This window comes from Astatotilapia calliptera, chromosome 14, assembly GCF_900246225.1.
Source record: "Astatotilapia calliptera chromosome 14, fAstCal1.2, whole genome shotgun sequence".
Taxonomy (NCBI): domain Eukaryota; kingdom Metazoa; phylum Chordata; class Actinopteri; order Cichliformes; family Cichlidae; genus Astatotilapia; species Astatotilapia calliptera.
In genome coordinates this window covers 14935542-14955625 of record NC_039315.1, presented here as the reverse complement: position 1 = coordinate 14955625, position 20084 = coordinate 14935542, and the positions used below count along the sequence as shown (strand labels likewise).

Genomic DNA, 20084 nt, shown 5'->3' with positions numbered 1-20084 from the left:
CTTTGGCTCCTGGTTAATTGTACTTGATTTGCTAGCACTAACACCATCTTCACCAATGACAAAATGTTCCAGTAATTAAATGTTGCAAGAATCAAACTTTCATGAAGCTTAATAGCTTAATCTGTAATTTCAAATGTCAAATACAACATTGATTTTAGGATTTTGAGAGTAAATGTTTGAAATGCATTCCGGCATTTAAATTAAATAACTGTACTCAACATACAGAAATCAGGATAAAACCTTTTGTAAATGATACCCATGATGCCTCTGTGACGTTGGTGGTCTGAAATGTAATATTCCCAGAGAATTTACTGTTTTAGTATATCACCAAATCATATTATAAGTAATATAGAGCTTCAGGCGTTATATTTGTCCTGGCATACTTTCATCTCTTTTTTTCCTGTTTGCTCTGTCTCAATATCAGGAAGGTAGTCCAGGCTAAATAAAATGATAGGTCAAGCATGGTGTGGTTAGTCGTGATGGGCATAAAATCCTTGCATGAGACGCCTCTATGATTCAATTTTTCTAGTTGGATTTTATCGTGTTAGGTTTGATAATCAAGTTACCTAACATGCATTTCTTTGGCACATGGAGAACATGCAGCATTTACATGGGAAAGACCAACTTGACCAGACCAAAATTGTTCGAATTTAAATCATTCTTGTTGATTTAGACTATGTCAGCCAGATGTTTACATACTATGGTTTATTAAGTGAATACAGGAACTGAAACTGTGTAATTGATACTCATTGTGTCATTCCACACCCAGCTCATCTCAGACTACGGCATTTGCTTCTAGTAGATCGTGCAAATTTTTTTTTCCTTTTTGTAACTTTTGTCCAGTTATTTAATCAAAATTCATTTAAATATATATTAATTTAACCAATACTCCCTTTAATGATTTGTGGAGAAAATGTTGAAGTCTAGGTAATAATAAAAGAGCAGACAGTTTTTAATAGTCTTTATTAGCTTAAGAAGCTATATGGCACTATAATGTGCAAACATTCCCAAATAAGATGTAACAATGATGAAGCAATGCAAAGTTAAGAGTTTCAGCAAATGTGACAAACTTTCATTCATACTTTTACTTCAAGAATATGCTATTACAACTTTTTATTACTTAATAATAATATAATATATATGTGTGTACACACACACACACACACACACACACACATATATATATATATATATATATATATATATATATATATATATATATATATATATAATATGTTTGTGTGTGTGTGTGTACGTATATATATATATTTGTGCATCACTAAAGGAAGCAGTGATATGAGGAAAATACAAAAAGAAATATAGAAAATAAAATAAAGAAACTACAAAGTAGGTCTCATTGATGTACATGGATGCTATGCTGATATTCTTTTTTTTTTTTTTACGTACAGTAAGTTTGTAGTTTACTCATGAAGGGTTTCTTTGCACCACTGTTTTGCTGACTATATTTCTAATCTTAGATTCTAGGAGGTCTCTGAACTTGTCACCCATGAGGAAGTAGAAGATGGGGTTGATTACGCTGTGAAAAAAGGCTATAGGTCGGGTCAAGATATAGATACTCTTTATGTGCATCCGTGTGCAAATCTCCAGTCCTGCCCAGCCTTGCATAGTTGCTATTGACACATTTCTAAGCACATGGTAGGGAGTGTAGAGAACCAGAAATAGCGCTGCCGCTGATGCAACCACCTTTAGAGGCCGCTTGTATGATGATGCCGTGCTGCGCTGCAGAGCCCTTTCCTGGACACGCAGTAGGTGTGCTATTTGGTAGGAAAAAACACAAAGTCCAAACAGAGGGAGAATATAACCTGTCACTGTCAGCCCCAAGCTGTAGCCAAGCACACTGATATCTCCCTTCAGACTGCCAAAATCTCGGCACATGGTCCAATTTTTTTCTTTTAGGTCCTGCACCATCAGCGTTATCATTGGGGCAACTTCAATGCTGACAGCTATCCAGCTCAACCCTGTAACAATCAGAGCTGTTCGTGGCCTGAGCAGATAATGGTTCCTCATTGGATACTTTATGAGCAGGAAGCGGTCCATGCTGAGCCAAACCATAAAGAGTATGGAGGAGTAAAGATTTACATGCAGGACGTAGCGGTTGATAACACAAACATAGAGATTGCTCTCTTCCTTGTGATTTGAATAAAGGTAGCAGAGGCGTGGCAATGTGGAGAGGAAAATAAGGTCTGAAACCGCAAGACTGAAGAGGTAAATATTGCAGCTCTGCCACTGTTGTAAACAAAATATATAACCAAGTACAACCAGCAGGTTGCCAAGGAAACCAACAGAGAACTCAATTCCATAAAATGTTGGCAGGTAATAGGTCTCCAGTGCCTCAACTATCTGCATACAATTAAGCACCTGTAGCAAAAGAGGAATACAGAGAAGACAGGAGTGAAAGAAGGAGAAAGGAAGAGGACAAAGGCGAGGATTGGGGCAAAATGAGAGAAAAAACAAAGTAAATTATTTATTCAAACTAATTTATCCAGTCAGTTATATCAAAGTCTTACATTCTGGAAAAGAAAACTTTAAGGAGATCTCCTTAACTCAAACTGAACACATTGAGCACAATACACATTATATTTGTAAAGATAAGACTTACCATGGTGTAGTTGTTTTGAAAGCTGCTGTTAGCGAGGATATGATGTGCGGTAGTGAGCAGGTGCAACCTCCCTCTGTACACTGGAAACAGTAAACACAGAGTAGTCAGGGTACTGGTGCCACGAATATGACATAAATAGCCATTTCATTTATGGTTTAAGTACACAAACACTTTGCGAGTTATTTGCATTTACAGCGTGGAAATATGATGGACGCCCAAGAAAACATGACTATATAGAATATAATTTTCTTATCAAAAGCTCAGATGAGCTCTCCTCCATTATTACCAGCATGATATTGAAACAAGGGTTGGAAAAAACAAATTTTTTAAATTTTATTTTTCAAATTTTCAACCAAATCGAGTGTTTAAATTCTTCTGAATTTTCGAAAAAAATGTAAACATTTGCATTCAATTGATGAAGACTCGTATAGTTTTATTTGAAATCTTTCCTAATCTGAATAATAAAATAAACATATTTGAGTCTATTTTGTCAACACATATTTCTGCTTGAATATTTATATTGTCTGATTACAATGCATGACTGCTTGCATCACTGTAATATATTCAATATTATTATTATCTATGAATTGATCCCATAGGCTGCCTTTACAAACATTTGTAAAATAATAAGTTGTTCTGAAGAGCTCACTGAACTCAAGTGTGGGAAAAGGAAACCACTGTTGCAACATGTCAGTTTGTGCAACTGTTTTTTTTCCCTTTCCGACATTCGTAATGATAATTTCTAAATAAAATTATTGCAAAGTGAATCATTTATGACCCACAGTGACTCAGCCATGATGTGACAGACCGCATACAGTTACAGAGCAGGTTCACTGAGTTCCACCGGATTATCCGACAGTACATTCTCCAATGTTATTGATGCTCAAAAGTTAGTTACTGAAGGTCTTATTTTCCCATATTGAAAAATTATAATTTTAGAACACATCATGTGTGTGTGTCTTGGTTAAACCACAATATCAATAGAAGTGTGAAAATAAGATTTTTTTCACCCTTTCTCAGCCACGCCTAACTAAAGTTGAGACTGTCTTCTTTATATGTAAACAAAGCAACAATGTGTTTAAATCTGAAAAACACATCATCAGTGGATTTGGTTAAAGCACAGCATCAGTGTATAAAGAAGATATTTTCATCCATTTAATAAAAGTTGAAGCTATATGCATTTTATGTTAAAACAGCAACAATGTGTTAAAATGTGAAATCACACTCATTGCATGATTCTATAATTTTACTTACAGTCTCCTTTGAGCTGATGGTCTTGCTTGGTGGCTTCTGGCAGTCCTGACTAAAATGGCAAAATTCATAAAAAATTAATCAAAAATGTTTTTATTTCATTGTTTTTTGTCTAGTCATCCAATGCTACTTTATTTTAGTATACAGAGCTATTTCCCTGGAATTTGTTGTTCAAACGTTAAAGGCGTAAGTTCTAAGAGCACTGAAATGTTTTCTAGAAGGTATTTTTGAGTCACTGTATGGTTATACTTGTTCATAAGAAGCTGCAAAAATTTCAGTCACGTACATCTTGCATCAACCAATAGTTGAGTTCCTTTTTAGTTAGAGCATGATTTTCAAAATAACTCTTTACTCACTTCAGAGTAAACTCACACTTCCTCTTTCTGTATTATAATGTGTTATGTAGAACCCAAAATAATTTTTCTTCTCCACTATCAGTCACTCAATCAGTAGTGTGGATAATTTTAGCATGACATCCTCAAGCACTTTATTAATAAAGTGGCATGGTTTTGCACATGTTGAAAATGCCACATTCTCACTTCTAAATAAATTGTATGCAGTTTGAGCAAGTGTGCTACTTGAGTAGGCCATGTTGGAGGCATGAATTCATGGGACTATTACCTGTGCTAATACAATATTGGCTCAAATTCTTGCTAGTGGGCATCACAACGATTTTCTACAAGGCAGCTGGTTAGGGTTGCCAACCGTCCCTTAAAATACGGAATCGTCCCGTATTTCGAAACAAAAGTACACGTCCCGTATTGAGCTAATAAGGGACGCACTTTGTCCCGTAATACAGTGAGAATCAAAAGTAGTCTATAAATGTTTATGGAATTAACGCTTTGTTTGAAAACATAATTCCCAGCCCCTCTCCTGCTTTGTGACCAATGAGCTGACAGCACACTTATGACAATTCGAGTATGACAATTCAGATTACCGCTCATCTCATTGGTCGAGGAAAGGTCGCTTGCGGAGAAAATACCGGAAGACAACAGATGACCACAACAAGAAGCATGGTCAACAGGGGAACAAACGCCGACACTGCGGTGCAAGTCTCGGACGACAGTACACCTAAAGCTGGGCAAACACTGTGCGATTTTTTCAGTCACGTTATTCAGCTCCTGCTCAAACTGCACGATTGACTCACAGGGGTTAGACGTTCATAGGTCACGATGCAGGTCTCACACTATACGGCCCGATGCTCTGATGCCTGACCTGAGTGCTCACACTGTGCCTCCATAAAATGAAGGTTATAACAGAAAATCTGTCGCTCGCTCTCTCTGTCTTTCACTCACACAGACACACCACTACCATCAACTTTGCTAAATTGCTAATGAAAAACATTGATCAGGCAGCTGTGATTGAGCAGCAGTGTAAATCCAACTATTTTCACGGTTGTTGTGGTCGTGATAATTTTGTGGTGCCACATCGAAAAGGCTCGGATGAGCTTTCCAAAGTTCTACAAGTTGTGCCTCCATCGCTTGTGTCCAGATCACACGCTGCACAGCCGTGCTGCGCCGTCTTTTTCACCAACGTTTACGTTTGCGCGTGAGCAGTGTGAGCGCCTGTGGTGACACCCTCACGAGCGATTGATGATCGGGAGCTGGTCGTGAGGTGTTAATCACTTCTCGTTACCCCACGTATACTACACGACGCACGATGAAGGCCAAAATCGGTCCGATCACTCAAAAATCGGCTCAAAATGGGCCAAAAACCGCACAGTGTGAGCCCAGCATTAGAGCAGCAATGTTTGTTCCCCTCAGAGAAAGGGAAGAATGGGAAAAGGAAAACACCTGGCTGGAAAACGTTAATATGGGCATGTGCAGTGAATATCTGCGCTATGTGGCCAGAAGTGTGATAATATAATTTATTTTGTGTAATAAACAACTGCAAGGATAGATGATTACAACAAATTGATGACTAATACATAAAAGTAATACATAGATGAATAATGATGATGAGTTATGATGCGTAATCATGGGAGCAAGTGGGTTTACAAACAGGAGCAGCTGATTAGCATTAGAAAAGCTGAAATAATACCTCAACTGAAGCCAATTGTACTAAATGCACTAAATGTGCACTGTTACAAGAATATTTTTCTTTCTATTGTTTTCTATTATTTTAAGTTAAGCAGGACAGAGTGCTTTTAAAGAAAGATTTACTTATATTCTCAAAAGTTAAGCATGACAGGCTTCTGTTTAAGAAAGAGACCTGTTTTACTGTGTTAATGTTGTCATTTTGAGCTAAAAATAAATGGCTAAATGATCATTTGTTTCACATGTGTTCATATCACAAAAAATAGAATATGCATCTACTTAAATCAACTTCAAGTCAAATGGTTAAAAAAATAATTTCACACACAAAAAAAGAGCTAGAAAATTCACCACACTGGGAAGGGTGAAGACAACTGGGTCGCCCGGCCCTGGCCACGAGGTGTCCCTTATTTATTTTTCAGGGAGTTGGCAACCCTACAGCTGGTAGACTATGCAATGTCTGACACTGCAAATGCATTTGTATGTAGGTGTAGTGAAGCATGGCTGTTTCTTACAACGGCCTCTAATTATCAGCTGGGGAGGAGTGGATGTTCGCGCTATCCTCCTTCATGCCACCACAATCTGGAAGAGCTCACACAGCTAAAGGACTTGGTTGCTCAGCTGCAAGCAGAAAATCGGCAGATGCGGCAAAAGCGAGAATCGGAGCAACCTGGAACCAGTGCTGCTTCTACGGGTTCATTAACCCATGGGTATTCTGCTATTTAAGCTCCCGTGACTGAGAGACTGATTTATCTTCCTCGGGAGAGGTAGTGCCCATGGTTCAACGGTAAGACTGGAATAGGTATTGCCAAGTGGGTGGAAGAGGTGCAGGCCTGTTTGAGGGTACGACATCTTTCACCAGCCGACCAAACCCTGTTTATCTATGATCACCTGGAAGGCGAGCCCAGAGAAGAGATTAAATATCAGCTTCCAGAGGAGAAAGATGGTCGTGAAAAGATTTTGACTATTTTACAGGAACTGTATGGGTGTACTAAGTCATATGTTTCTCTGCAGGAGGATTTCTTTTCAAGATGACAGCAGGAGAGAGAGACATTACAGGAATTTTCACATGTTCTTATGTGTCTCATGCATAGGGTTGTGAAACAGTCCCCTCGTGATCTGCTGAACAAAGATGTCTTGCTTAAAGATCAGTTTGTTGAAAATGATTGTTTCTTGCAAAGAGAATTAAAGCAGTATGTCCGCGGCCACCCTACTGCCACCTTGATGGATGTTCGTCGGGAGGCTATATTATGGGAGCGTGGAGGTATGCCAAGGGGCAGTAGGAATAGAAGTTACTCGGTTCCCCCGGTGTTAGGATTTCAGCACAGTGTCCAGGAGGTCCCTTTTAGAGGTAGTCTGGCAGGTATTGCACCCTATGAATCTAAAATACAGGAGTTGAAAGAGATTCTTAAAAGTCAGCAAGAGCAGTTGAATCAGCTCGCAAGGGGTCTTGCTGCTTTGAATAGTGCTTCCAAACCATATCCTGCCTCACGTAATAAGGCCATAATTTGCAGACAGTGCCAGAAGGTTGAGCATTTTGCCAGAGAGTGCCCTGGTGAGCCCACAGTCATGCCTGCTCAGTCAGCTGGTACAGCACCGCAAGCCAGTTCAAGTAATGTTGTTTGTTCTTCCATTCAGGAAAACTTCCGCCCCCTGAACCATTGAGCCGAGGTTAAGGTTAATGTTTAACCTGAGTCATGTGAAACATATTCGCCGTTCACTTAGGCTCAGAGTCTGTAGTACCTGACCCTTTGCCCCAGGTTATTGGTAGGAAACCAGTAACACCCGTTGTCCAAGCCACTACCTCAGTCTTCCCTGGGTATGCATTGTCTGACCTTCATGTTTTGCAGGTGACTGACCCCATGATCTGGGAGTTTCTGCAGTTTTGGAGACAGGGGCCTGATGCCAAGGAATGTGGTTGCACTTCAAGGCTGACCCTTGGGTTGGTCAGGCAATGGCATAGGTTAGTGGAGCGGGATGACATGTTATATTGGATGGTCTGTCATCCTGGGAGAGAAGAGACGCTGCAGGTATTGTTACCCAAGTCCCATCAGGGTCAGGTTTTGCAGCAGCTGCACCAGGAGCATGGTTATCAGGGTGTTCGGAGAACAGTAGATGTGGTTTCTCAATGGTGCTCAATGGCCTGTCATTTTCTCAATGGATAGGGATGTATGGAAACACCCAACAGTGGTGCCAGGAGTGTGAGCGATGACGGTCGGCTAAAGATGCGCAAACCCATCCTAATGTTTATATGGGTCATTTGCCCGCAAATCCCTGAAGCTAATTGGTGTAAGACATGCCACGACCAGCGTGTAAAGGAAGTTCCCCTGCGAGAAGGTCAGTTGGTTTATCTGAAGGAAGTTGGGCTTAGAGGCAGTCATAAAATTCAGGATGTTTGGAGAACCCTCAATGTCCCCTGTGGTTTGCACAGATCCGCTGCCAGGTATTGCTGATGTCCAGAATGGTGTGGCCCCTTTACATAGGACTACTCGGGCTAATGCTGGGATGCCCTCAAATCCACATCATCTTCCCCAGGTCGCAGGAAGCACTGCAGGAAAGCTGCTCATTTAGTAACACCCTTAGAGAGTGGTAACAAGACTCTTACTGTCACGGTGTGGCATGGCACACCGTGGAAGGAGTGGGGAAGGAGGACCCAGGCGCGGTGCTCTATGTATAGACAGTGTTTATTTACAAAGTGAAACAACGTAACAATAAATCCCCGTGTTCTCCCAGACTCCAGTGTCGTGTCTCCCCGTGAATAGTCCGTGTTTCTGTGCTCTCTCCGCTCCCGTGTCTTCCACACTGCTCCTGCGGGAAACATAAGACGCAGCCGTCAGGACACATACAACTGCGGGCATGCGCACACACACACTAACTCAATAACAGGACGACTAACGTGGAGTCTCATGCAATGATCCCGCGTCGGTGGGAGCTCCAAGACTCTCCTAAGTAGCTCCCCCGACGAGCCCTGATCAGCGGCAGGTGTGTGGCCAGTCCTTCCACAGGGCCACACCCCTCAGGCCTGCAGGTGGCTGAGCTCCATCCTCCAAGCACACACACACACACACACACACACACAAAAGCATGGAGAAGAGCAGCAGCAACACCAAAATACATATAATAATGATAATAATAATATAACACATAACTGCTCAGGGATCCTGGGTCGCCCAGTCCCAGGACCCTGACAGTACCCCCCCTCTAAGGGTCGGCTCCCGACGACCCCAAAACCAAAACAAAAAACAGCACAACCAACCCAGGGCGGGCGGCGGGGGGAACCAGGACGGAGGGCCAGAACCAAAACAAGCAAAAACAACCAAAGAAAACAACCCCCCCAAGGTCACAGTCCCAGCCAGCAGCGGAGCAACAAAACGAAAAAAAAAAAAACAAAAACGCCACAAAACAGTCACAGGCGGCCCATCAACATAACAAAAAGAGTTCAGGGGGCCTACCTCGAGTCCAAAGGCGGCGACATTGCAACTCCGGCGGACGGCCACGGGTCCGGCAACAGCAGAAAATCAGTTCTGGGGGCCTGCCACTGCTCCAGTAGCGGCGGCACTGCTGCCCCTCCGGTGGCGAGCCCTGGGCCCAGTAGCGGCGGCGCTGCTCCCCAGGCGGCCTGCCCGGGATCCAGTGGCGGTGGCGGCGCTGCAGCTCCTCCGGCAGCCTGCCCCGGGTCCGACGGCGGCGGCGCTGCTCCTCAGGCGGCCTGCCACGGGTCCGACGGCGGCGACGAAGCAGCTCCGGCGGACGGCCACGGGTCCGGTGGCGGCGGCGTTGCAGCACCCGCCTCAGCACAACCCACGATTCCCGACGTGGCGGCCGGGCTGCAGGACGTGGCGGCCGGGCTGCTCCTCCGGCACGCCGGGCTGCTCCTCCGGCACGCCGGGCTGCTCCTCAGCTGGCGGTGCGGGCTCCTCCGGCTCGCCGAGCTCCTCCGGCTCGCCGAGCTCCTCAGCTGGCGGTGCGGGCTCCTCCGGCTCGCCGAGCTCCTCAGCTGGCGGTGCGGGCTCCTCCGGCTCGCCGGCTGGCAGTGAAAAAGATGTTGAAATGGTGGCTTCAGGCAGATGAAACGATGGCGGTGCTACAGCTGCAGATGGTGAAGCAGCGAGTGGCGTGGAGCCTTCTGACCGAGGTGATGTTGCTTGCACCGTCGGAAGGCTTACGGCAGCGTCATCGTCCACTGCAGAAAAACAAACAGATGGTGAGGGAAATGGAAAAGTGTCCTTATTACTCACCTCAGCCGGCTCTTGAGAAGTCGGCTGCGGTGAGGAACGCTGACGGCGCGAACGTCGTTTCCGTGTTGACGTCGGGGCCGGCGTCTCAGGCAGTGAATCCACCAGCTGTCCGAGCAGGTGAGCAGCCTGAGGAGGAGAGTGGAGGTGGAGGGTGGAAAGCAGAAAGTCCAGGACTACTGAATTAAGAGAGTCCACCAGCCAGGGGAATTTAAAAAGCATCTCCTGCAGCCGCCTCTCCACGGCGCGACGCAAATCTTCCGCAGGCTTCTCCCACCATAACTCACACATGCGGTAAATCTTGTCCATCACCTCCCTCTTGAGCCTCTCCTCGGAGACCGCTGGGTCCATACGTGGCGGGATCATTCTGTCACGGTGTGGCATGGCACACCGTGGAAGGAGTGGGGAAGGAGGACCCAGGCGCGGTGCTCTATGTATAGACAGTGTTTATTTACAAAGTGAAACAACGTAACAATAAATCCCCGTGTTCTCCCAGACTCCAGTGTCGTGTCTCCCCGTGAATAGTCCGTGTTTCTGTGCTCTCTCCGCTCCCGTGTCAGCACCCCCCGGTGCTCGCTGCTCTCGTGTCTTCCACGCTGCTCCTGCGGGAAACATAAGACGCAGCCGTCAGGACACATACAACTGCGGGCATGCGCACACACACTAACTCAATAACAGGACGACTAACGTGGAGTCTCATGCAATGATCCCGCGTCGGTGGGAGCTCCAAGACTCTCCTAAGTAGCTCCCCCGACGAGCCCTGATCAGCAGCAGGTGTGTGGCTTCGGGTGTGGCCAGTCCTTCCACAGGGCCACACCCCTCAGGCCTGCAGGTGGCTGAGCTCCATCCTCCAAGCATACCCGCAGACGTACACACACACGCACACACACACACACACACACACACACACACACACACACACACACACACATCTACAGGCATGGAGAAGAGCAGCAGCAACACCAAAATACATATAATAATGATAATAATAATATAATACATAACTGCTCAGGGATCCTGGGTCACCATGTCCCAGGACCCTGACACTTACGGGCTTGTTATAATGTGGCATAGTAGGGTGGACCCTGACTACTGCTTCTCTCTGTTTCATTACAGGATCATGCTAAACCACTGCTGTCTTGTCTTATGGTCTTGTTTACTTGTTGTCCTGTTTCTACTTTTAATTCGGTTTATTCCAACTAGGGTCGGCATTTATTTGCCCCTTGTGTGATGGTATTTTACGCTTGATGGTGATGTTTTAAAGTGTGTTTAAAGGAGACTCTAGGATAGAATCTGTATTTGTTGTTTATTTTAGTTGTTTACTTTGTGTAACTCTTCTGTCCTTTTCTTTTGAGAAGGTCCGGCCGTTTGTGGGAGACTAGGCACGTGTGGTGGTTTCCCTTCCTCCAAAGAATGCATGTGTGTACACTGGGGTATAGGTATAACACACCGGTTAGATTACAGTGAGGATTGCGGTGAGGTCGCACGGGTGAGTAGCGGGTGGCACACTGGGCACTCCTCCCTGTAGTCTGCCTCCAAGTGGGCAGTATTCCCCCTTTATATTTAGTTTACCTGTTTGTCAGGCTGTTACTGTACAAAGGCAGTCCTTTTAATTAACCTTTTTACTTCTATTGATGATTATCAAATAAAGTATTTTTAGTAATTTTGTTTGTTTCTTTGCCCCACCGGTGCTCCAGATAACAAACCTGCGTGATTGTGAAAATTGGTACATCTATTAATCATCTTTTTTTACACCCCACGAAAACAATAGCATTTAGGTTGGTGGTGTTTCGCTCCTCTGCAATCCCTTGCGCCACTACATTTGGTGTGTGTCGACGGGATGTAAGCTCAGCTTTAACCTGCCTCAGCCAAATCCTTTCCTCCCCTCCTGGCGCCGCTACATAGGCAATATCAAGAAAGCTTCAGGGCTGCAGTGCATGAGAAATTAAGTCTTGTTTTTTCATTGCAGTGTGGATACACTGGACAGGCCACCAGTCTGATGCAGGGCTCCATTCCAACACCTTGATACTTTTCTTTTTTTCAGCCATTCTGTTGTAGATTTGCTGTTGTGGGATCAATGCCTGCTGCATGACACAATTTGGGCCAAACTTCAGCTGTTGGCTTAACATCTGACTTGAGATTACTTTGGTGACAAGCGGCACCTCTCCTTGGGGCCAGAGGCCAGTGGGGTTGCCCGAGCACTGCCTGATTGAAATGAATTCAGAGTTTATTCGCGAAGACCTCAGTACTCAGTACAAAGTTGCAAAGACAGTAAGAGAGGAGCTCCACCTGACTCACACTTGTGCTCACACTTGCTCACAAGTGCATTTCATTAGCAGCTACTCAGACTCTTAATTCACAAGGAAGCAGTATAGGTATACTTTCATGTGATAATGTTCTTTTTCACTGCGTGGCACATATGCAGTGTTTAAAAATGTTTTCATCCAGAACAACAACACATCAAAAACTAAAACAAACAAAAAACAAATAGTGAAGTTATATTATTTTTGTCCATAAAAACTCAGACTTGGCCTCCAATACTGCTGTGTGTGTCTTTTTGATTAGAATATGTCCTATAATCTGCACATTAAACAAATCTAGGGCTTCCTTCTTTCATCTGCACAGTATTGCCATAATTAGAAACATCGTGTCTCAGACTGATGCTGAAAACTAGTTCATTCATTTGTTCTATGCAGGACTATTGTAGCTTGATAAGTCATTAGCTGATCCAAAACGCTGCAGCAAAAGTGCTTAGCAGGGTCTAAAAAGGGAGATCCTGTTTCTCACAGTTTTCTTTACTGGCAAGATCCGTCTCCCAAAAAATCAGCTTCTTTCATAGCTTAAAGACTTCATAGTATGATATTATCCCAGCAGAGCACGTCATAGTTTTCAGTTCACAGGCTCTTTTCCTGTGGAACCAGTTTTCAGTTTGAGTTCAGTTAGGTCTGGATCAGCTAACGCTTAAAGATTAAGCTGCTAGGGGACTTCTCCAATCCATTCGTCTGTCTATGTCTAATATTGTAGTTTATTAATCTTACTATATAAAGTGCTTTAAGATGACTGTTTTTGTGACTTGGCACAATGTAAATAAGCCTATATGAAAATGCTGTCTACACATCAAGAAAAACACTTCTCATCATCAGTAAGAGTAAATCAAATGGCTAATATGTTAATGCGACATTGTTGGTTTGTTCATTTTCCAGCATATTGTATTCAACACCTGTCCTGTGGTTACATAACACACTAATCGTGATTATGTTGAGCCTGATGGTGAGTCTACAGTATATTTTGGCAACAGAGCTTACAATGTTTAGCAGCCTTTTGAAAGCACATGACATAGTGCTGAGAGATCATAAGACACATTCGTGTGAGACAAAGTCAGGTTGGGCCTTTATTGAAAACCTTTAACTCCAGATAAAGCAAGCCAGACATAATACAGCTGGCATGTCCTTATGAAACCCAGGCAGGGACTGTGAGGGGTTTGTTTGGTTACGGGATCAAAAGTAATCTTTCAGCATTCCTGTCTTTAATAGTGTTCAGTTTGTTCTAGCGGAGGCCAGCGCTAGGGCAAAGATGTAAGTCTGTTTTAATTCTCACGTGAGAAAAATCACGTTATGTTTTGCCTATATTTACAGTGGCTATATAATCATCTTTGAATTATGAATTCATTTTTATTCTCCAGATTACAAGACCCCCCCCCCCCCCCCCGCTTGCTTTTCTTTTTAGTTTAATTTATTTAAATTATTTATTTCTTTAAATAATGATACGCATAAAATATGCTTTACTTAGTTTTCTTAAAGTTAATTAAGTCATATTAATGAAAATAATTTTTCCCCTTCTCATCTCTTTTACATTGTTGCGTGCAAGCCTTTGTTTAAATAGCATAATGAAACAGTCACATTATTATTTTTACAATAATGCCTTTCTTATATTTAATATAGTTCAAGATCTTTTTATTTGCTGTTTTGTGTAGGAGAAGAGTGCTCTCTGGTGGCAGGCCTAAGCAAACGTAAGTCTTGCGTATCTTCATGACAGCATGTGCAGCTGAAGGGTTTTTGACATCTCATGCAAATGCAGTCTGTATGACAAACTTTTTGTGTTTTTACGTTGACCACGAATTGGGATTTTTGTGATTTGAACAGTTCAAAGTGACTCTCCAATGCACAACTTGGTGCTCTGTAGTATCCTGGAGTGAAATAAGACATTTTGCTACAAGAAACGGGAAAAAGAGAAACAATTTAATTGAATTTCTTGTAGCATAATTGTTTTATATGGTTTACATTAGTTTTATTGTTGTTTGCCCCTCTTGTTGGCCTGCCAACTCTGTGCAGCTGCTGCACTAACTGGATGTTATTGAATGCTGAATGCAGTTACAACAAAATGCATCTGTCCCCTTCAAACCTGCCGTGTACGTGCTTTTGAAGCAGAGTAAAATGAAACCATGAAAGTGTAAATATGTGCTTCATGTTGTGTTTGTTGTTTACAGGACATCAAAAGACAAGCTGCATGTTGTAAGTTATATAAATGAGATCCACTGATAAGCAGACTGTGTTCATATTCACAGGAACTGTGTACAAACCATAACATTGTTTAATTACATTTGTAAATTTTGTGTACCAGCCTCAGCAAACATTGTATGATGCCAATTTTTTGCAGCAGAGGGCAGCATTAAGTCAATACTCATATATCGGGCTGAAATTCCAAGTGTCCTACCTTAGTTTATAAAGAAATACATAGATAGAATTGTGTAGATAGAACAACAATGAAATAGACAAAGAACTTAGTTTTAAAAAAGTATCAACATTTGTAGCTAAAAATGAACAAGTTAAGAATCATAAAGATGCGTTTTTGTGGGATAGTGAATGACAGTAAAATAATGCAGAAGGAGACAGAATGAGAGTCAGTAAGAATATAGATAACAGAGCAGAGGGTGCATCTGCCTGCAATGTCATAGCGCTCTCATAATTTGTATTTGTGTGTATGCTTGTGTTAGTTGATCTCTGTTTGAGACAAACTTAATCTGCTTAGACGAACGCTCTCCACCTGAGACGACCAATTAGTCCCAAATGTACCCTGAGGTATTTGTGTGTACACAAAGAAACACAAAGATGAAGAAAACAAGAATGACTAAAGGGAAGAGAAAGGAGTGGGTGGCCCAAAAGGAAAAAAAATCACATCTGTTGATAGAATAAGGCCATATTGTTTGGTCTGACAACAATTGGTATAATTTTAAGGACATTTTCACGGTGCAGTAAAACATGAGTGAGGTGAGTGAATGTCTGCTTCATGCAGGCTGATTCTCAGTGAGTGTTCCCATTAGTCTCTGCAACTTACACGGCTGTCCTAGTTCTGGAAGGTGACACACTTAGAGCTTTATCACTACAAGTCTGCACTAATTATCGACATGGTTCACATTTGACAGTGGGTTAATTGGATCACAATTCGACACAGCAAATTGTCTCGTAAAGGTTTAACATGTATGAAATTACAGAGGTGAGGATGAGAGATAAATTACCTCAATTCTTGAAATATGTCCAAAACCTTTGAGTTTGTCATAAACTTTTCTCTACATAAATGCGCTTTTGAATCCTTTTTGTCTTATTTCAATGTTTCTCCTCTATCATCATTTCAGCCTTACCTAACTCTTTTTTTTAAAATCATGTCCTTCATTTTCTTCCAGTCCTCAATTTCCAAAATGTTCTCAGAGGCACGATCAGGCCGTGTTTCAGTAATTCATTCAGTGTTTGTCTGAGCAGCACACAAATTGGCCTTCACAGACAGAGGGGAGATTGGGGGCTTCACCTGCTCCTGTCCCCTTGTTGGGGTCACAGGCAGGTCCAGCTACGCAAGCTGATTTTAAAAATGTTCAAAGCCTCCAAACACTTCTTGTTTTCATTGTTCAAGTGGGAATCCACAGCGACAGAATGGGGGCAGTTTCAGAGCTGTTTAGACTCAGGATGTTTTATCCATGTCAGACGCTTACCATTTATTAATGTAATTTATTAGCCCACCACCCAATGTAAGCTTTATGCCACAGCTGCTCTAAATTAACACTTTTAAAAAAATGTTTCTGTAATGGATAATCCAGCTCTATGCACAAGCTGTTTAATCAAAATGATATTTTTGAAAATTATAGTTTTACGCATAAGCAGTAAAAAAAAGTAATTTAATGCACATTTTTATTTTTTGTATAAGAAGCCATATTGATGCCACAACTGGACAGCTTTCTCTTAGATATAGATCACTATTACTTTTTATGCTTTTTTATGTTTAAAATCTGTATGAAAATGTGTAATAATATGCTATGCTAATAAGCTAATATGCTAATTACTTTTGTAGGTTTGCTTTCACACAGAACATGATTAAATAAGCACGATTGCCATATCTATCTTTTATGAGACCTGCAGACGCTCTTAGTGCGAACCGCGATCTCCTTTGATAACGTTTGGCATTCTTTGCTGTGCTGTGCATCTATTTCATTTTCAGTCACTGCAGTTCCAGAAGCTTGTTTTACACACGCTGGTGGTGTATGCTGTGTAAGGCTTTCTCAGCGTTACTGATATGATTGCCTCTTCTGTCTACTGGGACTCATAAATTCAAAACCACCATCAGGTCAGCTAACTGTCTGCTAATCGCTTCGCTAGTCACTGAAAACGTTGCTGAAAGCTAAATTTCTCAGCCTCAGCTAAGTGCTGCGTATAACCTTTACACATTTTCACTTCAATCTCTTATCGGCAGCCCTTAGAGTTAGTCAAGCACAAGGTTAAGTTGTGGCTATATCCAGACGCTTTATGGTTGTATGCTGTTACGGTCATGCGAGCTCTCCGCTTTAATGCTGTCCTGCTGTGCTCATGGCCTACAGTACAGCTTCAGATAACATTTGGTTAGGTTGCACATATGTTCTCTGACGGTGAACTGTCAGGACTGTCAGCAGCAACCTGCTTTCAATTATCCTCAACAGTAGCTTGTAGATTTTTCACTAGCTACGAAACTTGTTCCCCATATTAAGCTGCCAGTTACTGTGACACACACACAGGGGTGCACTCTAAATGGCAGCATCTGTCTATGATTTGCCTCCTCGTGCTCAGAGTCCACATGAATTGTTATCATTCATTTGGCAGGTGTGAGTTTTCTGTGGAGGATTTCCAAGCACATGCACACACACACTCTTAAGGATCTTCTCTTGTTTCATTACTGGCATCGCAAGTTTTACTGATGTGAACATATCCACAGTGCACACAAAATAATGGTCCTCCTGTTATGCATCTTGACTTGATGACATCATGCTGCTGCTGGTGATGGGGAACCTGGGAGCCGTGAAACAGGTTACATTATGTAAAGCCCACTGTAATGGTTTAGAACAGCGAGTGTCTTGTAAACTGCTGTGATGACTCTGAAGCCATGTACATTGCTCTAGACAGCAGGTGCTCATAACAGGAGTATTCAATGAGCACACCAGCTCTCTTATCACTCTTTCACTGGAGATCAGTGTCTCTGTCAGCTGACAGTCAAGTGGGCCGACAAAAAAACCAAAAAAACCCACGTCTATTTCCGAAAATGACATCAGAAGTTTTTAACTTTCAGCTTGTTTCCTTTTTCCTCCTGTCTGGATTCTTCTTGTTTCTCTGTCGTCATCATTGCAACGGTCTTTACTTTTGTTCTTTCGTTCCCTCACTATGCTATAGTATAAAATCAATCATAGCTCACATAAACACAGCTAGAGAGGGTTTTTTGTCAATGGACCAATGGCTTGTCATACCAGCAACCTCCTAATTGGTGTCACAAAGTGACAGGGGATGAGGAAATTTTTAGGCTCCACAGAGAACTTCACTGAAATCTGTCTCCACGCTTAAGAACACAGAGCTCGCAACAGGCGCTTGGAGGAAAATATTGCATTGAGCAGAAGGTGGATGGTATTCTCACATCAGTTTGACAAGATAAAAAGTAACATGAGGAACTAAGGTTTCACACTTAGCCGAATTCACAATATGAAGCCTGACAGCTTAAAGTCTAAATATCTTACTATAAAAGGCATCCGTGTCAGAGGTGAAGAATTACGACTTTCCTCTGTGGGGTCTTTGACTTCCTGGTTTGTATGTGTTGGCACTTGATGACGGGGCTCACTTTGCCAGCCATTGTTGAAGTGGTCAAAAGTTCTCCTAAATAGCACACCCACAGGAATTTCTCTTGGTCTGCTTGGCTCTAAGAAAATAAATACAGGAAATATGGAGAGAGATGATGTTTGGAGGTGCTCACCAGGAGAAACGAAACCATTAAGATTTTCAATGGTTGTGCTGTGGTCAGGAACAGTTATTCGGTTTCTTTTATTATACTTAGATATGTATAAAAGAAATACAGAAAAATCCATAATAGATGCATATTTGTATGTGCTCGTCATTGTTAGTGCACGTGGTCTGTTTATCTAAGCAGTCTATCTAGTGTTTCTACCTTCATGGTCGTTATTGGTCAGTAACGCTGCCTTCTTCTCTTTTCTCTCCCCAGGTGGCAATTATGCACGGCAGTGTCTCATCTCTGTGCTTTGGTGCACACATACATAGAAAAAATGGTAACAGAACAAACGGAAGCCATCTCTCCCATTTCTGCTCGTGCGCCCTCTGTCATTGCCTCTGTCAGCAGGTAGATGGGGCGAAGGTCTTGCCCTGTGACATCCCAACTCTCTGCTAGTCTCACGGTGGCTCACATTTCGGGACCGTGGATTTGATTAGGCTCATATTGGCCGGCTGACTCACTGTCCTTGAGTTATGTTGCACTGTGAAGAGAGAGTCTGCATGGGTATGTGGTCAAGGAGAGATGGAGCTAAATTAGATTTTTGCTCAGATGGAAAACTAAAATAACCCCGCGCAGAATCTCTGCTCTGTCAGTGCCACAATTCCTCACTCGATTTGTAATTCAAAACACGACCTTGTCTTTAGAAAAATCATACAAACAGTACTTTTGTTTTAAATTTTCCACACGCCGCACCTCTCTGTGAATGGCAACGTTGGGTACGTCTGTCAGCACGCATTTCTATTCATAACTGAAATATTTATATTGCCATTTCAGATGAACTGCAAGGTTCCTTGACTCTCATACAAATATCAGGTCAAAACAGTTCACGAGTAAATACCTAGAAAATAAAGGAAAAAATAGAAGTCAGTAAAGTTTACCTAAGGGCACATTTGCAATATTAGCTTGCTGCTAACAGATGGGGGACATGGCAAACACTGACTGCTTAAATCTTCCAGCGTGGAACTTTTGTCTCTGCTTGTAATGAAAATAATTACACAAACATTGTATACAGATGGTTATGATACATACCCCCAATGTCTCCAATGGGGAAAAGTGGCATTGGGATAATTTTATGTTGCTTACATTTCACATAAACGCTTACATTTTAAGTCTTTAATCCTTTGAATGAATTCTTTATTTTTATTGTTTTGTTTTTTTTATCTTGAGATGAAAAACTTACTAGGTTTTGTTGACATAGACTTAGCCAGACTAGTCTTTGTCAACACTACAGTAGCTGTGACATTTGTCCCGGTGGAGCTTTAGTCCCTGCGTTTTGTTAAAGTGAGACAATTTGGAATAAAGAGCAAAGTTTTACTGCAAAAAATATGCAAAACTGAAATATTTTTGGTTGTCTGACTGATGAGAAGCAACATCATAGATCACATATCTCACTGCGAGATAGTGACTGCATCCTGTCAGAGTTGGTTTAGACAATCGTGATCGTGGAGCAGAATAAACCAGACATAAAGTAAACTTGAAGAAAAACCCTGGACAATCCTCAAAAGGTGAAGATATAGGGGAGAAGCAATGCATGACTGCCTGAAATGTCTGAAAGACCTGAAAGTTAGGGTATTGAGCAGATTCAAAAGATGCAAAAGTCTTGAGTCACCCCTCACCCCTTTATGCTTTTCTAGGAAAATGTAAAATAGAGTAGTC

The 20084-nt window shown here is 42.3% G+C and overlaps 1 protein-coding gene across 4 annotated transcripts; it reads right to left on the bottom strand.

Annotated features, from left to right (window-relative positions):
• Positions 1-1253: 1253 nt before the first annotated feature.
• LOC113036846 (succinate receptor 1) lies at positions 1254-19273 on the bottom strand. 4 transcript variants are annotated; one of them, XM_026193384.1, is made up of 5 exons: positions 18588-19273; positions 18163-18341; positions 3875-3923; positions 2621-2700; positions 1254-2379 (listed from the first exon to the last, which is right to left on the bottom strand). In XM_026193384.1, the coding sequence occupies exons 2-5, from the start codon at positions 18172-18174 to the stop codon at positions 1426-1428; spliced, it is 1095 nt and encodes a 364-aa protein (XP_026049169.1). In that variant the 5' UTR covers positions 18175-18341; positions 18588-19273; the 3' UTR covers positions 1254-1425. The 4 variants fall into 4 exon arrangements, with proteins under 4 accessions (XP_026049169.1, XP_026049171.1, XP_026049172.1 ...); XM_026193386.1 differs by lacking the exons at positions 18163-18341; positions 18588-19273 and adding exons at positions 8615-8712; positions 9357-9713; XM_026193387.1 differs by lacking the exons at positions 18163-18341; positions 18588-19273 and adding exons at positions 8615-8712; positions 8801-8814.
• Positions 19274-20084: the final 811 nt, after the last annotated feature.

What these genes read in the sequence shown, in the direction of transcription:
- LOC113036846 (XM_026193383.1), bottom strand. Translation starts at nt 18,537, where the DNA reads ATGACGAGCACATACAAATATGCATCTATTATGGATTTTTCTGTATTT. An exon ending in TGACACGGATGCCTTTTATA is followed by an intron (nt 3,924 to 18,162) that starts GTAAGATATTTA and finishes TTGCCATTTTAG; the next exon opens with TCAGGACTGCCAGAAGCCAC. An exon ending in CCATCAGCTCAAAGGAGACT is followed by an intron (nt 2,701 to 3,874) that starts GTAAGTAAAATT and finishes TACTGTTTCCAG; the next exon opens with TGTACAGAGGGAGGTTGCAC.